General features: G+C 43.4%; 2 protein-coding genes across 3 annotated transcripts; one reads left to right on the forward strand and one right to left on the reverse strand.

Moving 5' to 3' along the window:
* Window positions 1–4: 4 nt before the first annotated feature.
* rmnd5b (required for meiotic nuclear division 5 homolog B) lies at window positions 5–7,218 on the reverse strand. 2 transcript variants are annotated; one of them, XM_074648226.1, is made up of 10 exons: window positions 7,096–7,218; window positions 5,382–5,555; window positions 5,033–5,175; window positions 4,817–4,954; window positions 4,516–4,616; window positions 3,561–3,727; window positions 3,207–3,372; window positions 2,931–3,033; window positions 2,694–2,848; window positions 5–1,958 (listed from the first exon to the last, which is right to left on the reverse strand). In XM_074648226.1, exons 2-10 carry the CDS (start codon window positions 5,518–5,520, stop codon window positions 1,895–1,897), a joined length of 1,176 nt encoding a protein of 391 aa, XP_074504327.1. In that variant the 5' UTR covers window positions 5,521–5,555; window positions 7,096–7,218; the 3' UTR covers window positions 5–1,894. The 2 variants fall into 2 exon arrangements, with proteins under 2 accessions (XP_074504327.1, XP_074504326.1); XM_074648225.1 differs by having other exon boundaries at window positions 7,100–7,191.
* A 4,715-nt stretch (window positions 7,219–11,933) lies between these two features.
* On the forward strand, window positions 11,934–21,286 carry LOC141775159 (uncharacterized). The gene is made up of 2 exons (XM_074648227.1): window positions 11,934–12,062; window positions 12,609–21,286. Exon 2 carries the CDS (start codon window positions 12,688–12,690, stop codon window positions 21,154–21,156), a length of 8,469 nt encoding a protein of 2,822 aa, XP_074504328.1. The 5' UTR covers window positions 11,934–12,062; window positions 12,609–12,687; the 3' UTR covers window positions 21,157–21,286.
* Window positions 21,287–21,798: the final 512 nt, after the last annotated feature.

The following is a 21,798-nucleotide window of genomic DNA, read 5'->3' on the forward strand; positions in this document are numbered from 1 at the left end:
CGACTTGGAGTATAAATTTTTTATTTTTAATTTCAGATGCAAGTATATCAAACATGTTAGAGGATAAATATTTACAATAAAAGTTGCATAACACACAAAAGCAGGAAATGCAAGCATTCAACAAAATTAATACGACAGAAGAAGTACGGAGCGCTATAGCAGTCTATCTGAAGGGAACACTCGAAGAAGCAATGAATGATTGTCAACCAAAGGAAAGAAAAACAGGAGGCGGAAAATTCAGTGAAAGTCCACACAGAACATGTGCTTCTTTAACCCATTTCCAAATGAAACCAAGATAAAGTGTTTATCTTAAACTCTTTAAACTGAGTGTAATGTTGCATCGTCAGTGTGAACTATGCTGGTGCGGTGCTTGCTGAACAAATTGGCCTCACTGGACTGTGAGATGACATCACCGTTTTCAAGAGGACATCGGGAACTTGCACTATTGATCATCTAAACATACTGTATTGTACACCATAATGCCTTAGACCTCGTGACACGCTTCCCCCTAGTGTATGCTTACACATCACCAGCTGAATAATATACACACCCAAACTATCAGCCTCACCACCTGTGAAGTATGTGTCATCTTTGTTCAAGACTCCTTATAGAAATGTACATCTTTTACTGCAGTGTGTGGTATGAAGTGTTACAATGAGCCCTGAGGAAATGCATGGATTTTCTATTTATGACTCCATCTCAAATAAAAGCTGCGCAGCAGAGGCATTTTCTCTAAGTATATATTAAACAACAATGATCAGAGGACTTCCCCACCCACGACGAGTAAAGCTGAATCACAAGTCACTGCAAGTCAGACCATAACGGCTACCATCACACCACTTTTACATCTCCAAATCACGCGGCTCGCAAGCTTATAGGATACACAATGCGGGTCAGAGTGAGGCGATGGCACAACCGGGGTGTGAACTGTTGAGTGGATAGCTCTGAGAGTTACGCAGTAGTGTTGAAATATGCACGTTCAGCTTAATTTACTATTTTACATGAGCCGTTGTGGCGGTCGTTGCGATGAAAAATAGAAACAAAGCACATTTCACAGTAGTATTATATATTTTTTGTTTCCTTTTTGTCACGGTTTGTTAAATACATACATAGAACAAGACAAATGGCTTCTACAATGAGGGAAATCTTGCTGGTGCAGTCAGTCACGAAAAAAATAATAAAAAGAAAAGCTGTCCCACCATTGATGAGTTAATTGTTTTACTGATCAAACGGTTACATCAGCCGACAGTGACTTCCAAGCTACGTGAGGCCTTTATTACACTATGAAGTAATAGGTTCCCTTCACCAGCAAATAATGAACCTTCAACAGTTTGTTTTCTGTGGTTTTTCTCATGTATAATAGAAGTTTATTACCATTCTGAAACTGCCTATCTATACCATTTACCCACACGCACCCATCCATAATCATTCAACTGCTTCTGTCACAAAATAAAAGGAGAAAAAAAAGAAGCAGTCATCCAACTCAAACAGTCAATAAAGCTGAGAAAACAAACACTATAAAGTATTACATACTTTAAAAAGATAAGCCTATAACTCTGCAGGCATTTGCAAATGAGTTTCAATGAATGAACCTTTTTTTTCAGAGGTGCTTCTTCGTGAGGATGTTCGCATTACTGACTCCTCAGTCTACTACAGGTTGTAGTTGGACCATCCCCGCTGGACTCTGTACACTACGTAAAGTTGGAGAGGGTCCAAGGTGGGTTACAACGGGATGGCCGAGGCTGTCCAGAGGAGCCCTGGGGTAAAACCTTAATGCTTTACAATAACAGGCCGAGAGGCCGGGGACAGAGGAAAGGGGCCAGAGCAAATGGTCCTGGAAATGCAAAGAGCTCCAGGGAACTTCATCCTTACTCGTGAAGAAAAGTGTGCGGTATCAAAAGTAGATCTGCTTGGCGTGTGACGGATTCTGCTCCATGGGGCAGTACGGACATTTCAACCTGAGGACGAGAGGAGGGGGAGGGGGAGGAGAGCAGGAACAGGATGTTACAGTGTGTGGTAAGTTAGTTGGCTGATTAACTTCAAATCTTGTACACTTTTTATAGCTGGTCATTTTCTAAATGAACTATTAGTTTGATTGATTTCTTAATTAATAGAAAGCCATTGATTTGCACTAAAACAAGCTTCCTTTTTTGAGAAGTGGCCCGGGCTGAACATTACGTTTTTTTTAATGCAAAAAAACCCCACCAGTAATTGTTTCACAAAGACCATGTCTGCAACTAACAGTTATTTTCAAATTATTTTCAGTGTTGATTATTTTCTTGATTAATCGATCAGTTGTTTGGTCTATAAAATGGTGAAAAGTGTTTATCAGTGTAGTAAAGACACCAAAAAATATTCACATTTAAGAAGCTGGAATCAGAATTTTAACTTTTTTTCTTCGAAGATTACTATTACAATTATATTATTAACGATTAATCTATTATCAAAATAACTGGGATTAATTTAATAGTTGACAACTAATTGATTAATCGTTGCAGCTCTAAGCAGCAACGATGCAATTTGTAATTTTGGCCACAACAGTGCTTGTGTACTTTCCTCTGGTTTATTTATATAATAACTATAACTATATAAAATAATTCACAATGAATGAGCATGTCAGATCCTTATCCTACCATGCACATATCAATCAATCAATCAATCAATCAATCAATGGGGCTGTATTGGTGACTTACTTTCCAGCGTTAGTCAGTTTGTTGAGGGCGTCTCTGGAGATGACGTGGCCACAGATGAGCTTCATGGGAGGATTGCTCTCTGACGTCTGCTGCCTGAGGATCGGGCAGGCGAACACAGAGTGGTACCAGCACTTCTTTCCAAGGTCGATTTCAATCTACAGGAACAGGCATGATATGAATCAATTGAAAGATGAAAAAGGAGCGATAGATGATGTTTGGAAATTCAGAGGGACTTACAGGCAGCTCATCTTTGTGCGTCCAGACTCCGCTGCACTGTCTCTGCTCGATCACCTGCTTGATGTTCATCAGCACCGGCAAGGCCATACAGCCTGATGCAAAACTGCAGAGAAATAGACAATAATATAAAACAATGATTAAGTTTGACTGTAGTTGAAATAGTTTTCTTTACTTCACCCTTAACTGAAAAAAAATCTACTAATTAATTAATCTTTAGTCTCAATTTTGGTATAAATGTTCAGATTGTAAAGGGAATCAGAGAAGAGGTTTCCTAACCTAACGCTGAGAGGAGACTCTACAGAGAGACCCAGTAAAGCGCAGGCATCTCTGGTGAAGATGTTACAGATCTCGGCCCACTGATTTGTCTCCAGCAGACTGCGGTACGGAGAGTTATCGATGCCGTGACGCAGGTACACCAGACTGCCCATCAGGATCTGAATGTCTGCAGGGACAAAAAGACAAAATCGAACATTACATGAGTATTGTGAGTTAAACCTCAGATTATATAAATGTATTTGCCTTAAAAACACTTTCAGTCCCTCTTGGCTTCTATTATACAATTCCCTTAACACAACTCAAGCTTAGCATCTCTGTGTGTTTGTGTCAGGAATGTCACAATAATGCCACTACCTCTCTGGTGCTGAGAGGCGAAGGGCTGGAAGTGCCTGGCATACTGCAGGGCCTCCATTTGGTTGCTGATTCCCCCACTGAGCAGGCTGATGAAGTACAAGCGGTGTAACTTGAACTCTAGACTGCTGTTCAGGTCCAAGAGGCGCTGCCGATTCGTCACAGCCCACCTAGGAAGGCACAGAAATGAATAAGTACAGTCAACTATTTGACACTTCAACATAGAGGGAGCTTTTTAAATTATCATTATGTGTTCGAAAGTACCAAAGTAAACCTAATCTCAATAGAAATTCTTTAAGCAAAGGTGTGTTGTATAAAAGTGGCAACTTGTACTAAATGGTCAAAGAGTGCCTCAGAGTTTGAGGAGGCAGCCAGATGGGAAAAGTATGAAACATCTTTCTCGTGTATGGCATTTTTTCCCAAGCTACGTTGTATTGATAAATATTTTTTGTACTTCTTGTAGTGCATTTTAACGTAAAGCAGCCAGAATGTCCATCTTGTGATGACCCCTGTGGTGTCATCTAGTTTGCTGGGTGATTCACCGGCCTGTGTTCTCTCTGCAGGTGATTGTTAGAGAAACTGGAAACTTCCGAGGGTTCCCAGTTGCAGCTTTGCTTCTCTCCCATTTGGTTATGTTGCTTTTGTTTCTTGCTTTGCTTTTATACGACTTTTCAACACCCGCACCCACCTCTTCCACAGCACACACTACTGACTTTACTGGTATCCTCACCACATACTGTAATAACTTAAGATGATCCTTAAATTTGGTCTAATTTGTCTTAATTTGTTAAATGTTCGTATGGTGTGTCTCCCTTTTTGTTATGGCCAACTGAACCAGGTCTTAACAATCTCTACTTATGTGTGAAAATCTGTCATTCTGATCAGTCATTTTATTCTCTTTACAAAGATGATGGCTGTCTAGACACAGAAAATAGAAGAAAATAAGAAGAAAACATACTCTAGTGCCGGCCTGAGGTCCTGCATCCTCAGAGCTTCAAGGATTCTGTTGAGCTCCAGGAAAGGCTGCTTCATACTCATATCAATAACTACACCCGACTCCTAGAAAACAGACATGGGTATTTTGAATTATCAAGAATTCCTATATTAATTATCCTGACAAAAAACAAGGATTACACAAAAATTAAAGACCCATAATGTTGCAATCAATTTGCATGAATATATTTTATATAGAACTCATCTTAAAGCCATTCAGGATGCATTTATACCAAACACATTTGGAAGGCTTCACGGTTACTTACCTGACAAAGATCCTCTGCTACACTGAGCATCCCTTGTCTGTACAGGTGCTCCACAATGGTCTCACTCAGGTATTTCTGTCTCTCTGGGGTGTCCCACACCGTCTCTGCCACCACAGCACTGATCTCTGCGTCGAAATTCTGCAGACAAGCATATCAGAGGTTAAGTATATGTATGCCAAATGTTAAATGTTAAAGAATGATGCTACCTGTCCTTACCCTGTCGATGGCTTTGCCCACTTTTGACACACTGCCATGGATGTCCTTATGTCGGGAGGCTAGCATCTGCACTGTCTCTTTGATATTCTTACAACACTGCGCCATAGTCTGAGATAGGACTGTTAAGTCTGCATCTTGTACTCCTGCAAGAGAGAAAAAGGAAAAGTCTTCACTGTGTGCATGATTACAATATGTGCCCGATAAATTATGATTCAGCACGGATGAAGCATAACTAACAAAGCACCATTTTAATTCAAATACAAAGCAATTAAAACTGCTATTAAACTTAACTTATAATTATTATATCTTCATAGCGTTCAGTCACCTTGTGTGCATCAGTTTTTCTTACCAAAAGCAACTAGCTGTCCTCGGATCTCACAGACGCTGCGCAGGAGCTCGTCTAGCCTCTCCTCAGACTGGTGGCCGTACATTACGAAGCGATGAAGCACTTTCTCCAGCTCCCGCTCAACACACGCACACTGTTCCATGGTTCAGGCTGGAACACTCACACACACAACAACACCTAAGAGAAAAACAGAATAAGGGAAAAATACAGGTCAACGCCAGTGAACTAATAATATAGCCCGACTAATACAGCCCGACTAATACTGGATCTTTTAGGCTAATAACTATACAGATATTGGAGAATTTAACAACAATATATAACAGATGTTATTTTGATTTGTTGGGGGCTGAAACTAACAGTTATTTTTATTGTAGATTAATGTGCCAATTATTTCGTCAATGAGGCTTTTCATCAAAGATCAAGGGAAAATTTTTAAATTTCCTAAAGCCCAAGGTGATGGCTTTCACACAGAAACCAGCAAATCCTCACATCTGAGATCTAGGTTATTTTGCTTGAAAAATAACAAACAGCTAATCAGATAAGATCAATTTCTAGGCCGATAAACTAATAATTTCAGCTCTCTTTTTTATATAAATACAAAGTACAATAAATATATTTTTTATAATAATCCCTTAAAATGTGTTTTCAAAGAATTGTGACCAAGATGATGTACAAGGTGTGACCCTTTAATGCTGAAAAATAAACTGTTTCTAAAACCACCTCAAACATATTTATGGCCAAAAAAGACATACCAATAGTGATATAGGAGCCCAGCTGATGTATTGGTCAGGCTTTTGTATTCTCTGTAGTTTGCTGCAGTGGAAAATCCTACACATTTGGATGGTGGACCTATTAATAAAGATGTAGGATCCCATTACATTATTTCAATGTCACAAACCAGTTGCCTGCAGTATTTGATAACAAAACAACAATCTCATGACTGTCACACAGCTGCTTCTTCTTCTTCTTCTTCTTCTTCTTCTTGAACCAGACAGCCCAAGAGCTGAACTACAATGTCTTTAAAAGGACCTTTAACAGCTGGTAGACATTCTTTTTTTTTACCAAGAGAAGAAAACCGACCCAACACTGCCCTGATTAAAAGTTTGGCCTGGTGTAACACTGCTAACAAACTAGCAAAGGCCTTAAACAATGTTAAAGGCAACGCTGTGTCCTCTGCGGCCTGCTGTTTACTAACGTCACTCACCAATACTACACTGGTTTCATCATCTGGTAACCAAAGAACAGGTTTATCAGTGATTTTAATTGTTCAATCAGATATATATACTTAGAAAAACATGAAAACATGATCTGTAACTCATCGTTTATAAGCTGAATACAGAAAACGTCCACCTAGCAGTCACCGCAGTGGAGCTAACCAACACAAAGCTACACATCTGTTTTAACATTAAAATACCACATTATGTAGCTTTAATAATTACTAATAGTGATACACACGAAGTAAACAAACTACTAACCACGTGTTTTGACTGGATGTGGTAACACAGTGAGATTAGGCTGTGGCACAGATAACATAAACAACATCAGTGACCAGAGGCTCGACATTAGCTTAGCTTAGCTTAGCTTAGCTGCTGACTGACGAGGCCCAAACTATACCAGGACACAATGACAACCAGCTCATTGTTTAGTATCACCCACGCTCTTAAAAACACCTATCGCCTTTTAACTGAGCTGTACGATGTGTTTAGATAGACGACACTCACCTGTGCTGCTAATTAGTTAGCAAACATTAGCGTTAGCCGCTCTGCCTGTTATGGCAACACTTCACCAGCAGTCGTGATGCGGAACTTCCGGTGTCACTTCCTGTTGCCTTGACTGGACCTTTCACAATAAAAGCCGTGTATATATATATATAGATATAAATATATAGCTATATCTATATATATATATATATATATATATATATATAGATATATATATATATATATGGTAAAACTCATTAAATAACAATCATTGTCTCAGTTTTAAGATCACTGTTCGAGTGATCCAGTTATAACTTAAACAGTCAAAAGTCCATTTTAAAAATATCTGAAATGTTAGGCTCCTGTTAAGTCCCTCTAACCAGTGTCAGGATCATTGTTTCAGCCAACAAAAAAGCACAATTGTCATATTAAATCACTCTATTTCCTCATTCACAACATCTCTTACTAAAAGGCAGGAAAAGGGTATCCAATATAGGCTCTATATACCTACACAAATATACTATGAACTGTGCTTATCTTTGACCTGTTAAAATCTATTATTGCTTGGTACTTTTTCCTCATTCGTCCACCATATATATATATATATATATATATATATATATACCTATGATAAATAAAAGTATCTTTCTCTTCGATATCAATTTGATTTTACACATGAATCAGATTTCTCTCTCTTGCACACGGGCGTTTTGAAGCTGTCACAACTTATCCTTTACATACATACATACATACATATATCTATATCTATATATATATATATACAGTATATATATATATGTGTATGTGTATGTATATATATATATATATACATACACATATATTTACATATTTATTTATTTATTTATTTATGTATTTATTTATTTAAAAAGGATCCCCATTAGCTGATACCAATGGCACAAGCCAGTCTTTCTGGGGTCCGAAATCAAGTATATTACATTTATCACATACATACTATATACAACATCATATTTGATATTTATCACTAATAATATTCAAATTTTCCAAACATATATAAATTTCACATTCATACACATCTTCCACAACCATTTAGCCTCAAGGCCCATCATCAGGGAAAAGGAACAAAAGAAAAAACATACATGACCAATACTGGACTATCGATCAGCTGCTTGAGTAATGTGTGTATATATATATATATTTATATGTGTGTGTGTGTGTGTGTATGTATGTGTATGTATGTGTATGTATGTGTATTTGTATGTATATATTGCAGGTTGTATTGCATGTGCATATTGTATATTATAAATCGTATATTATAAATAATAATTTGCACATATAAAAAAAGATAACAAATAGTCATTATGATTAAGTTAAATATGTAAGTAATGAATTGGTATTGTGATTAAGTTATATTATAAGTAATGAATTGGTATTCTGGATTGATAACAAATTTATATTTTGATAAGGATAATTATATCAGTAATTTATTTATATTTCTGTATGACACAGATTAAAGGTAATAAATATAGTTAGAATAATTATAAATAATAATAATTATAGTTAGACAAATTTAGGAAAATTTAATTAGAGTATATGTATGGCTCAATAAGGAAGCTGGTTAATAATTAATAATTGACTTATGGAGAAGGGGTGGGATTAAATAAATGTTTTACTTCTCACTCCTTTTCGAATATGTAAATCAAGGCATTAAGTGTTGACAATTTATTTTTCTTATGCTTTTCATTGTATGTAAATACTACTTGTTTGACTGTCCACTTGTTGGTATGATCATGCTTTTTCTTTATTTTTTCTTAATTTTTTTTGTATTCTACATGTTCGAAATAAATTTTGAAATGAATTAAATTGAAATGAAAGGTTGGCACAGTACACTCATGCATCACCATGTAAACAGCATTTTAATGTTTTAGCTGGTCAATGTAGAGCTAATTTTAACTATTTTATACACTGTAGTCTTGGGTAGTTTCATCTGTAGCAATGCATCATTTTTTTTAAGCAAATCATATGTTATGTATGTTAAGTATTGATCCACAAATGCACTAGCAAGTATAGTAGTGCAATCTATGTTGTGGAGTAAAAAAGTACAATATTTCCTTCTGAAATATAGTGGAGTAAGCCTAAAATCATAAAGTAGCATAAAATAGAAAATATTCAGGTAAAATATGCCTACAAGTACCTCAAAATTGTCCATCACTGATAACCAAAAAATGTAAATATTGCTAATATTAGCCGTGGTGGAGGACATTTTCAGATCCTTTACTTAAGTAAAAGTACCAGTACCTGTAAAATGCTGTACAAATACTCCATTAAGTAAAAAGGCATGCATTGAAAATGTTACTCAAGAAAAAGTATTCTCAGGAAAATGTACATAAAGTATTAAAAGTAAAAGCTTTCAATTGCCCCTCAGTGAGTGTGTATACGTTTTATGATAAATATAGGCCTATGTGCTATTATATAGTATAGCATTAGATTATTATTACCATGCATTAATGTTTAAGCAGAATTTTATTCTTGTAGTTGGTTGAGGTGGAGCTGATTTCTTGGGTGCATCTAATGGTTATTTTCATTATGGGTTAATCTACTGGTTATTTTCTTGATCAATTTATTTATTGCTTTTTTTGTAAAATGTAAGTAAATAGTGAGACATGCCATTCACAATTAGTGATACCCTCAAAATGATTCAGGGCACTACAATTTAAGACAAGAAGATGAGTAATGAGTAAAAATGTACTTTCTACCACTGATTGTTAGAAATAAGCTTGTATTGAGCTTCGCCTAAAAGAGGAACTGGGTCAGTGCAAAAACAGATAGATTTGAAATGTGATCTTGTGTTTATCTTCTTGCTGTTTGCCATAAATACAAGCACTTAAATAACCTATCATGAGACTGGACCCTTGTTTAGCATCATATCCCACAGATAGAACACAAGCAGAAAAAATAGCCGTAATACATTTTAAAAAGACAGTCATGTTTATATCTTCACACATAAGGAAAGTGCTGTTATACATTTGTCAACTTATAGCTGCCCCCGCAGTATATCGTTTATGCATGGCTTAATGGTGTGTGGCATTGCTGAGGGTGGGCGAGGACGGTATTTGGACTGGTGTGACTAATCTATCAGTGATGTAGACTGAAGCTCCCCATTGCTGAGGTGCTCATCATTCTTTCCCTCTGAGTCCTCCTCCAGTCTATTGAGCTGCCATTAACCGCAGATGTTCAAATATATCAGCACTTCTGTGCACTTAAGTTCACACTATCTCATACCCAGCACACACATACATGCATGCATGTTGTCCTCTGCGACCTTTTATTGTTCTGAATTATCATGTTTTACACTTTCATGCTGTGTTTTTCAAGTAATATCTGTGTTTCTATTTGTTATCCTATTTATAACACATAATGAAATATGCCATGTTGAGTTATAATCATATCATCCATCCTCTCCTTGGTGCCTGTTAAGAGTTCAGAGGGATGATGATTCATGTTTGTCATACCATTAAAGCCTCTCATGATATATGAAATCATTTGGATATCTCTGAAAGGGGTCTATAAACAATAATGTGTTTATACAGATTTAATGATGTAAAAAAGAAGATATATAGCTGTTGTGGATAGAACCAACTCCACCAAGGTCATGGACTCAGTTCCCATTTTGGCTAGCCACATAGATAATGTGTGCACTTGTAGCAATGTATGACTCTTCAGACAGGGCCAAATTACATATGTATGATGCCATACATATAATAGATGGTTGACTTTTCAGTGTTGTATCAACAGCTCGATACGACAGACATAATATACCCTCAGTCGCAGCCTTATGAAACTGCAATCAAAGATTTTCCATTGGCTTGCCCCGAGTGACTTAATGACTGAGAATGACTGGTAATCTCATGAGGTATTAGGTTTGGGACAGGCGGCTTATCCAAACCATCAAACATGTCCAGACAGCCACAATGAGGCTCAGAGGGTAGAGGGTACCGCTATTGTAGCAGCAATAATAAGTACAGTAAAATAGCATGATCCCCTTTGATCAAACGTTTGGCACATTGTTGTTGTATGACAGGAAAGCTTTGAAACTACAAATTTTCACCGGCTTTAGTGATCCTGGAACATCAAATATTTCCAGACATGAAAAGGAAAAACGTGACTTTAAAACATGTGAGAGCACCTTACCGAGTGTTGTCAGCTACCGTGCAGTGCACAGGAGATCTGCATGTGTGCTGTCAAAGTTGGGTGGTCTATGTTAACCTTTGACCTGTTGTGCAGCTACACCTTACAGTAGTGTACACACACACAAACACATTGATACACTCACACATACGTACAATCACACCCTCAACGTTAAGTGTAACCTCATATGTGAGGATAAGTGGACAATGTGTGGGCTGTATTTTAAGCTTTGTATTCCCCCTTTCTTTCCCCGCCAGCGTTCCCAGGCGAACAGCGAAAGCTATGGCTATCTGGCCCTGATAGTATGGGTCTATATATAGAGGAGTCCTGTGACTGATCTGCCTGTAAGTGTCAGATTCCAGGCACACTCATCCGTCCTGGCCGGATCAGCACCTGCTGCTAACTATAACCCACCCCCCCAGCGCCGCCCCGTAGCCCAGCTCACACAGAAAAGCCAATGTCCAACCGAACCCCAGCCCGGAGAAGAAAAAAGATCCAGGTTAGACTCTGTAAGCAATTTCCCTGAGGCCGGCTCAGAGGGGAGGGGCAGAAATAGAGATGGGAGCAAGATGAGCGAGATGCCCCTCTTTGCTTTTTCTATTCAAGTCTGATGCATGGCAGTGCTTCTTACATTCTGAGGTTGTCTAGCCAGCGTGGCTCCGCCAGACTGGGCTGCACAGAGCTGCTCAGTGCCTGGTTCGGTCTTGTAAACGTGGAATGTGCTGTGGATTTTGAGAGACGGTTTGGTGGATGAGGGGCAGATATTGCAACACAGAGGAACTCCATGCCATTGGGAAAGCCTCATCATCGGCCAAAGGTACAGTACCAGTCGTTGCGTATTTCTACTTGCATGGGGAGCAGGAACATTTAGATAAAGGGACTGTATTAGCAGAGCTACTCTAACCATTGTCAGTTTCCATATATGTAAAATGACTAAATCTCAGTCTTTGTTATTCAAAATAAGTTGCACATCATATATAATGTCTGGATGGAATCTTGTGAGCTTTTAAGCACATGTAGAGATACACTGAATTTCAATTGAATATTTTGGTCAACTTAACATGAATGTTTGTATTGTGTTAATTGTGTTCATTTCAAGTTGCTTGCTGCTGCTTTTAAGGGTATAGTGACAGAGTTATATTTATGTTCTGATCCCTTTTTAGACGTTTACAATATCTCTGTGTACACAACATTTGAGGGTTAAAAGCTAAATTTGCTGTTGGCAAGCTAACAAAACAATAACAATGCACAGTTTAGCCTCTATATTTTCAATTAATAAGCTTTTGCTGCTCAATGATATTCATAAGTGGTGATATAAATGAATGAGCTACACGCCTTCCAGGTGACTGTATCTTATTTCCAGTCCAGGAACAGAGCCCAGAAGAGACTCCAGGAACCGACTGGACTGGCCACAGTGAGAATTTGGAGCTTGTGGACGAGCAATGGACAGCTGGACTCTCCAGGGGGACAGCTACTCCTTCCTGCGCAGTGCACCCCACCACACCTATTCCCTGTGCCACCGTGACGGCACCCCCAACCACGTTGAAATCTTCGACATCATCAACGTCCCCAGTCAGCGCAGTGCCATTTCCGAGACCACCTGCCTGTGTGACATCTTCGGAGACGACTGTGATTCGTCCTCCCTCTCGAGCAGCCCTGCTGTAGGGGCTTTTGTCCTTTCCCAGAGAGAGGTGGACGGTTCAGCTGCTGCGTCACCTCCAGTGGATGATCTGAACGACTCCTCTGGCTCTTATCACACTGCGCCGGGGTCCAGTGAAGGAGAGGAGGGCTTTGAGGATTCACGAGAAAGGCTTTACAGCCCCCCGTTGCAGGGCGAGTCTTCAGAGAGGAGGCAGCTGGAGGGCGAGGGACTGAGCTCAGGGCGTTCAGAAGTTTCTGAAGACAGTAGCCCAAATTTAGAACCAAAGGGCAAACCACCAGTACCTCAGCTTAGTACAGCTAGCCCATCATCTGAAGTCCTCAACACTGGTGAGAGGATCCCCTCTCCTGGACATAGCAGCCCCTCTACCCTCAGTACAGAGGGAAGAGCGTCATCCTTGTCTTCTTCCTCAGTTGAAAAAAGATGCTCACCATCATCACCTAGTCCTCGACAAGCTTGCTCAGAAACTGAACCAAGGACAACCACTCCCTCTCCCTCCCTCAAAGATAGACATAACAGCCTCTCACATCAGTCCTTATCTCCCAGTCACTCCCCTGAGCCTAGGAACCGTGTCAGCTCATCCTCCTCTGAATCAGTGAACACCCCTGATTTCAGGGTCGCACAAGGCTCGCCAGGGAGCAGCTACTTTAATCAACACAGCACCCCCTCACCTGAGCCCACATCCAAAGATTTTTCCCTAGATTTCACAGAATCAGCTGTTGAATCTAGAGCCACCCTTTCGTCTCCTTTACCTTCATCCAGTAGCACATACCAGTCGAGAGAATCACTGGCCTCTCCTGAGCTGAATAACAGGCCTTACTCCCCTGATACTCAAGCATCATCTCCTTTTTCTGAGCCAAGAGGGAGGGTCTCCCTGCCTGATCTCCTCAGCAGAGGCTCCACACCGGATATCGGATATTCTACCCACACCCCTGAGCTGATTTCAGATCCTTCCACTGCAGTAAGAGACACCACGACTACTCCCGAGAGCCAAGATAGAAGGTTATCAGCTGAACCTGTCAGTGCTGTGTCTACACCTGCCCCACGATACACACCTCCCTCACCTGTTATTTCAATAGCAACATCCCCTGAGCTTGTAGCAAGTGGTGTCTCACCTGAATTGAGACACACTGTTCCATCACCTGGCCGGCTCAGTGCTGCTTCTCCGGCTACGACTGGCACAAGAACTCCCTCTCCTGACCCCTTGCATAAAATAAGACACATTTCTTCTGAAAGCAGGACCCAGGTGTCTTCACCTGTGGTAGGTTATAGCTTATCTCCATCACCCGAAGTTACGAGCAATAGTTCTCCCATAGAGTGCAGATATACTGCTCCCTCACCTGAAATCAGGATCACAGCGTCCTCACCTGAGGTCAGCAGGAGAGAGTCTTCTGAAGTTGAGAAAACATCAGCATCTCCTTACTCTGACTCTGCCTCATCAAGAAGCCTCGCTTCGTCCCCTCACATCACAGGGATTTCTTACTCTGTTGTTCAGCCTGAGGACATTTCCCCATTCCCTGAGCTCTCTCGTCTCTGCACCCCAGAGCCTGATAGGACACTTGTGTCCCCTGAAGCAAGGAGCCCTACCCCAAGCAGACACAGTAGACAGAGCAGTATAGCAGAGTCCACTGGTACACCAAGAGACTCGCCTCATATATCGGGCTTCACAAGCTCTGTCCTACAGCCTGAAATAACTCTGTCCCACCAACCCAGGTATCAGACACCTTCACCTCAGCCAAAGCATCACACCCCTTCATCTGACAAGCATCACACTCCCTCACCAGGAAATCAAACCCCTTCATCTGACAAACATCAAACTCCCTCACCTCCGCCAAAACATCACACTCCCTCACCTCAGCCAAGATATCAAACCCCTTCATCGGACAAACATCACACTCCCTCACCTGAGCCAAAGCATCACACTCCCTCACCTCAACCAAGATATCAAACCCCTTCATCTGACAAGCATCACACTCCCTCACCTCCGCCAAAGCATCTCACTCCCTCACCTCAGCCAAGATATCAAACCCCTTCATCTGACAAGCATCACATTCCCTCACCAGGATATCAAACCCCTTCATCTGACAAACATTACACTCCCTCACCTCAGCCAAAGCATCACACTCCCTCACCAGGATATCAAACCCCTTCATCTGACAAGCATCACACTCCCTCACCTCAGCGCAGAAGTAGAGATCCATCACCTGTCACCCCGTCTCCTGAGCAGAGGTATCATCAGCGTTCACCAGCAACCCTCTCCATTGAGCACAACCCTCAGTATACACGTCCTACTCCTACTCTAAGAAATACGCCTGAGGTTGAGGGGGATTCCTCTTACCCCACACATTTGGCAAAAGAGAGTGTGTCACCCTCGTTTCAATCAGACAGGGGAGACAAATCAGTTGTGGCTGAAATTAAAAGCAGTTCACCAGTGGTAGCAGTCCAGTCACCTGTATCTACTTCACCTTTCTTAGCTGAGGAAAAGGTTGAGAGTTCACTGAAACAACAAAGCACAGAGAGAGAAGCAGCACCAAACCTTCAGGATAACTCAAGTTTAGCCTCCTTCCTCCCTGAGGAAAAACAAAGCCCCACCTTTGTTCAGAAAGAGGACACTTATATTAATCCCCCCATTGATACCAAGCCTCCCTCCCCTAATCTTCAAGTCTCTAAGGACAGGAGTCCAAACATTTCACTTGTCCACAGGCCTACATCCAACTCACCTGTGCAGAGACTGGAAAACGCGCAACCTCAATTCACTGCTTATCCCATGACTTCTGAAAGCAGCAGCTCATTAAAATCAGCCTGTACACCTGAGACTGCGAGGAGACAGCCGTCAGCCAGAGTTAGACGTGAAAACAGAGAGAGGATAACAGAGGACATGGCCCACCATGTAAACAGAAGGCGGACCCCTTCCCCGCCGCTCACCAGGTTTACACCTGTCCACATCATAGCCCCTGAGAAACCATACAGACAGTGGCAGAACAGACGCCATAGCCCCTCTCAGGTTGGAGCATCCTCACCGAGAGGTCATTTAAAGAAAGCGGTGACAAATAGGGAAAGCCCCAATGTTGCCTATGTGGACAATAATAGCCAGGCCCACTGGGTCAGGCAAGCAAGGCAATTGGAGATGGAGAGGGAAATGCAGCTGGAGGAGGATAGGGAGGTAGGAAGGGAGAGGCAGAGGGACAGGGAGATGGAGAGAGAGAGAAAGAGGAGGGAGGAGCAGGTCCCTGAAAAGGGGAAGGGCTGGCAGGGGGACGCCAGTTACAGAGGGGAACAGGTTGAGCTGTCATTCAATGCCAGGAATAGAAAAGGGCCTGCCAGTCGCAGCACAGCTCCCACAAGCAGAGAGACCCGTCAGGGACTGCCAACAGCGCATTCCTATCCAGAGAGCTCTCTTGCCACCAGACAGCTACAGCAACAACAGCTTAGACTTGCTTCCCAACAAGACCCCAGGGGTGGTGGTCCCAGCAGACGGCTTCAACCTCCTGCCCCCCACAACAAGAGCAGCGTTCCTGGACGCGTGGCCGCAAACAGGCCCTGCCAGAGTTCCAGCTCCAGCATGGGAAGTGAGCTTGATGAGGCAGACGATGAGGTGAAGTGGTTTACAGACGGGGCCTTCCGCAGCCTGTCAAGCCCGGAGGTAGATTACCTTGACATGTACAACTCCAGCCACCGTTCATCTACCAACATGTCTCAACCGTCTACCCAGGAGAGCCCAGCTGGGGTCAGTGCCGCCTGGCCGGCCTACGCTGACTTCAGGGGTTCTGCTCCCAGGCTGGACAATGATGAACTCTCCTTCCAGCAACCATCTGCACACTACTCGGACGGCCTGGATCCATCAAGGCGCTATGAGATGGGCAGCTTCGAGTGCGTAGATGTGGCTGTGGAAAGAGAGGAGCCCAGGAGGGTGAGAAGAGGAGTGCCAAAGAGACAGATCCAGCTGAAGAGAAAGAATAGTGCTGAAGGGAAGCAGGATGAGAGCAGTGAGAATAGCAGTCCTGGGTTTCCAGTGATGGTGGAAAGCCCCTCTCTAGAGAGTCACTCCAGAGAGACATTCATGAGACAACACAGTACGCCAGCAGCAATGCAGGAATGCTACCGTTCTGAACGCAGCCCTGAGCCCAATCAACAAAAAGAAAGAAAACTCCAAAAATCTGCTTCTCTGGATGAAACATGCACCAAAACCAAGATGGCCACTTGTCTCATTAAGAGTGTGTTATCAAAGAAGATGCAGAGTGTTGATAAACAGGAAGCAGGAGAAGAAGGGAGCCCCGCTTTTGAGGAGAACAGCCCACCAATAGAGAATGCACCATTCAAAGAGTCCCCAAAACCTGACTCACATAATCTGAGTTCCAGTCTTCAATCAGATTATAGTCTTTCATCCGAGGGTCTCCCTGCGAGAGGAGAACCGAGCGCAAAGGACGAAGCCAAACCACCAAAAAGCTTTGGAGTGAGATCCAGTAACAGGCCAAGTTCATCCAGCAGCAGCCGAAGTGTTAGCTTTTCACAGACTGAGAGCGAAGAGGCTGATTCTCAAAGCCGGAATATGACTTCATCAAGATCGGAAATGAGACCAGAATTGAAAATGCCATTTGATAGTAAACAGTCAAGAACTGGAGCACACGGAGTAGATGACAGTAAAACATGGGACGGAGGGGAGGGTGGTGACTCAGCAAATGCCACTGCCGGGAACTCTGGAGCTCCTTCTGCCATTGGAGCCAGCAGCACGCAGGCCAGGGTGACAAACAGAGACCGGGAATGTGAAAACACAGAGGACCATAAAACACTGCGACAGGGTGCCAAGGGCGCCTGCATGACACATACACAGGAGATTACGCTCAAAGCCGTGGAGAAAAAGAAAGCCTCCCTAAATGTCTGTCTCACACCCGAGGCAGAAAACAAACCTGAGGCTTCTTCGCCAGATATAAAGGAGGAAAGGATAGAGACTAGTGTAGATGAGAAAACAGAGGAAGAAGAAGAAGCAAATAATAAAGCTAAGGTCCCCATTCACAAAGTTAGAGATGTGAGGCGGCTCGTAAAAAATACATATAATCTGTCCTTCAAGGCAACTAGTGCTGTACAGCCATCAAATGTGGATGAAGAAAAGACGGCGATTTTAAACAAGGAAAGGAGGGAAGAGGTCACAGCACGGGAGGAGAGGGAGGTAAGGCAACAGATAAGGAGGGAGGAAAGAGAAGAGGAGTTCAGGGAGGAGAGGAAAGAGGAGATGAAAGACTCAAAGCTGCTAACCTTATCTCCACCTCCTCAGAGCAAAGGAAGTCCTCTGTCTCGTTCACAGCCGATGCAAATAGAATACAAGGCCGTTTGCTGGAAAGAAGCCAAAAATAAAATGCCATGCAGCAAGAAAGACTCAGAGAGTGACAGACTTTGGGCTTCTCCAAAGCTCGTAAGCAGAGAATCCCCCTCGAATGCAAACACACTGAATAATACAACAGGAGACACAGCAATGGCAAAGCTAAGTCAACGTGATTTAAACACGGCAGCAGAAACACAAGAGACTGTGACAGAAATGCATAAAGTGCCGGACAGTGAAGACAAACCTGCGGTGGTCAGAGCAGACAGAAAACCTCCTATGCTCGGGAGCCTCCCCAAACAGCCAAGTAAGGACAGAGAGGTGTCCACTGCTGTGGTGATAATAAGAGATGGATCCAGCAAGACCAAGATATCTGCATCTCCAGCCCAGGAAGAGATCCACACCCCACTCCAAGCCCCAGCTGCTTCCCCTTCAACTGGACACACCACCCCTGGTAGCAGTGGCCACTCAGTTTCCATGTTAATAAAGGAAAAAGGCTACCAAGCTGACATTGGAGCAGTGATGGGTGACAACCACAATGCACCTGCAGGTAAAGGGGTTCCGCGTAAGCATGTGAACTGCCTGGAGATCCCCCTTCAGACCCCCACCCATTCAGATGGAGGTCGTATCGAGTCTCATAGAGAGAGGACGTTCTCCTCTTCATCCACCACATCTGGGCCCTCAGCAGCGCCTGACAACGCAGACGCCTTCACAAAGACCAGAGAAGACGAGGGACTTAGCGGTAAGCCTGCAGTGAAAGACACAGCAAGGCAAAAAAGCGCTTCTCCGCTGAGAAATGCGCAGGAGCAAGCGCCGCCTCCCGCAAAACAGAAGGAACTTGGAGATTTTGAATCGGTGAAAAGACTTGATCCGACTTTCCCCCCGAGGTCCCCTGCAGTGAGGAAATTCAGACCACAGCCGATTGAGGTTAAGTCGCTGTCTAAAGAAACACAGAAACAAGAGACGCCCACAAACACTACAGGAAACAGCAGGCCTCAAACCATCGAAGTTAAATCTATAGCTAAAAATTCTCAAAAGCCAGCGGTGCCTCCAAAACCGAGCTGTAAATTTAAACCTGCAGATTTAGGAACAATGCCAAATGAAGCGCAGAGATCATCAACAACAACAACTGTAAAACCACAAGGTGAGGAGAGGCCTCAAACAATCGTAGTGTCCTCACCGACAATCTATAGAAAGATCTCCAATGAGTCCACGTCAACATCAAACTATACAAGAAAACTAGCTGTGTCTGCAGTATCCAGCCTCAAACCTCCACCTTGCAAAACAACAGCAGCCACCGTCTCCAGTTTCAATCAATCGAACCAGTCAACAACAACATCAGAGACGGAGGTGTCGAATGACAGAGGTCAGCAGCAAAATCAAGGGGCCTCGCTTCAGAGCTCTGGATATACACAAAGACCCACAACCTTAGCTACAGCTCCAATATCAGCCACTGGGACAGGTTTAACCTCAGCACCAGGTCCAGTGCCTGACAACCAAGCAAACCCTGTCTCTGGACCCGACTCAGCTGGAGCCAACCAGCTGAGCCGGCCAGCTGTTGTGGATCCAGACAGCCAACAACAGTATCCCAGGATGGCATACCCTCACGAACAAGCTATGCCGGTAACTTCAAACAATACAAAACAACCTGCAGCTGTTTCCACAACACAAGTGCCAGGGTACACACACCCGCCATGCCACAGATCGTTCTCCAGCGAGCGCCCCCAAAGGATAGATGACCTGCGTTTTTACGCCTCAGATGACCCTCCGAGCTACGATGAACGGGAGAGCTTCAGTCCCCTCATGCTCCAAGATCTGACCCAGAGGAGGTCAAATCGCTATCAGCCCTCCTCCCGCCCTCCACCCTGCTCCTGCACAGCTGGCTGCCCCTCTCATCCTGGTATCACCCCTCCTCACCATCACCGCAGCCCCCATAACCTCACGCCTCCTGCCCCTGCACACTCCCCAGGCCAGGCACTACCTTACCCGGTGGCTCAGCCCCCTCTCCGTCAGCACCAGTGCAGACCTGACCCTCAGCCGATGAGCTACCAGCCCGGCTCTCCCAAATCAAGCCCTCATGGTCCGAGCCAGCCACCGGCCATGTACCAGCCTCTTCACCAGCCTCCTCCCTGCCCTCCCCACCCCTCACTCATGCAGGCGTGCCCTGCTGACCGCCCGCTTCAGCCACCCCAGCACATTGACCCTCGACGACCCCCTGTCCACAGATCCCCCCACCAACAGCCGCCAGGCATGGCTGGCGCTCCTTACAGCGATCCTGGCCACAACCACTCCCCTGGCCTTCCTCCGATGGATCCCCAGTACTTGTGTGGTCCTCAAGGCCTGGGGCCTTCCTACGGCTCTGATTATGGGGGCGACACCTCCAGTTTGTACTCAGAGAGTAGCTATGCACAGACACCTCGCAGAGTTCTCCTGGATCCTGAGACGGGGAAGTATTTTTACATTGAGGTGCCTGTGCAGCCACTGAGGAAAATGCTGTTTGACCCAGAGACTGGCCAATATGTGGAGGTGCTCATCCCGCAGCAAGCAATGTCACATTCAGGCCTGTATCCTCCCTCAGCGGCGCCCTACACGTCTCTCCACAACCCCAACATGTACGCGCCTGCTCCGCAGTACATGCCCTATGCAGCTCCCCCTCCCCAAGCCCACCCCCAGGCTCCGCCTCAGCCACCCCGATACCCTGAGGTCTCCGCCGCACCAACAATGCACCCAGGTGGGCCTGGGGTCAACTACAGACATCCATCTGGTCAGGGGTCCAAGCCAGAGCCCCAGAACCATCCACCGCTGGATCAGAGCTACCTGGAAAGCATGTATTATGTCCCTACAGGGATGAATGCGAGCCCCAATCCCACCCCACCAGACTATTACCACAAACATCCCCCCAACCTACCCCCAACAGGGGGGAAAAGGTCCTGAAATAGAGGACAGAGGCCGCCTTCCTGGAGCCTGTTGGGTTTTAAATACACAGTGTATAAAGGGGGTGTCTAATGTTAGCCTTTAATGTTATTTGAGTTTTCACATTGCTACTGAAGACAGCTATTCTTTGGTTGTTGTTTATTTGCTGCTGCTTGTTCTGTGCTAGGCTGCTTTAATAGAACGATATATATGATTCTTGAGTTAATAGTTTTGAAAACACAAGAGCCTTTTTTATGAGGTGTTCTTAAGATTATTACCTAAATCTAAAATTATCTATTATTACAATTTTTGTCACTTTTGATACAGGGTAAGAACATCATACTGTAAATTCACCAGTAATGCTCAGTTAGCACTACAAATCAATAGGTTTACTGATTTACTGGTGTGTGTACTTTAACGACAAATATCTCCAAAAAAACTTGAAAATACTGTTTTAAAAGAACCTCATATTTATTTTGTTATTGTGTTTCTCTAATATTGGATGAGTGAGTTTGTGCACATGATGTCTGCAACAACAATGCCAATAAAATATGTCTCATATGAATGGCTCTGCTCTCTGATGCCTTCATCTATTTTTATATCTTCTTTCTTTAGTTCACTATCTCTGCATTTATTTACAAGCCAGATCATGTAAGTAAGGTG

The sequence above is a fragment of the Sebastes fasciatus genome, chromosome 10 (genome assembly GCF_043250625.1).
Source record: "Sebastes fasciatus isolate fSebFas1 chromosome 10, fSebFas1.pri, whole genome shotgun sequence".
Lineage (NCBI taxonomy): Eukaryota > Metazoa > Chordata > Actinopteri > Perciformes > Sebastidae > Sebastes > Sebastes fasciatus.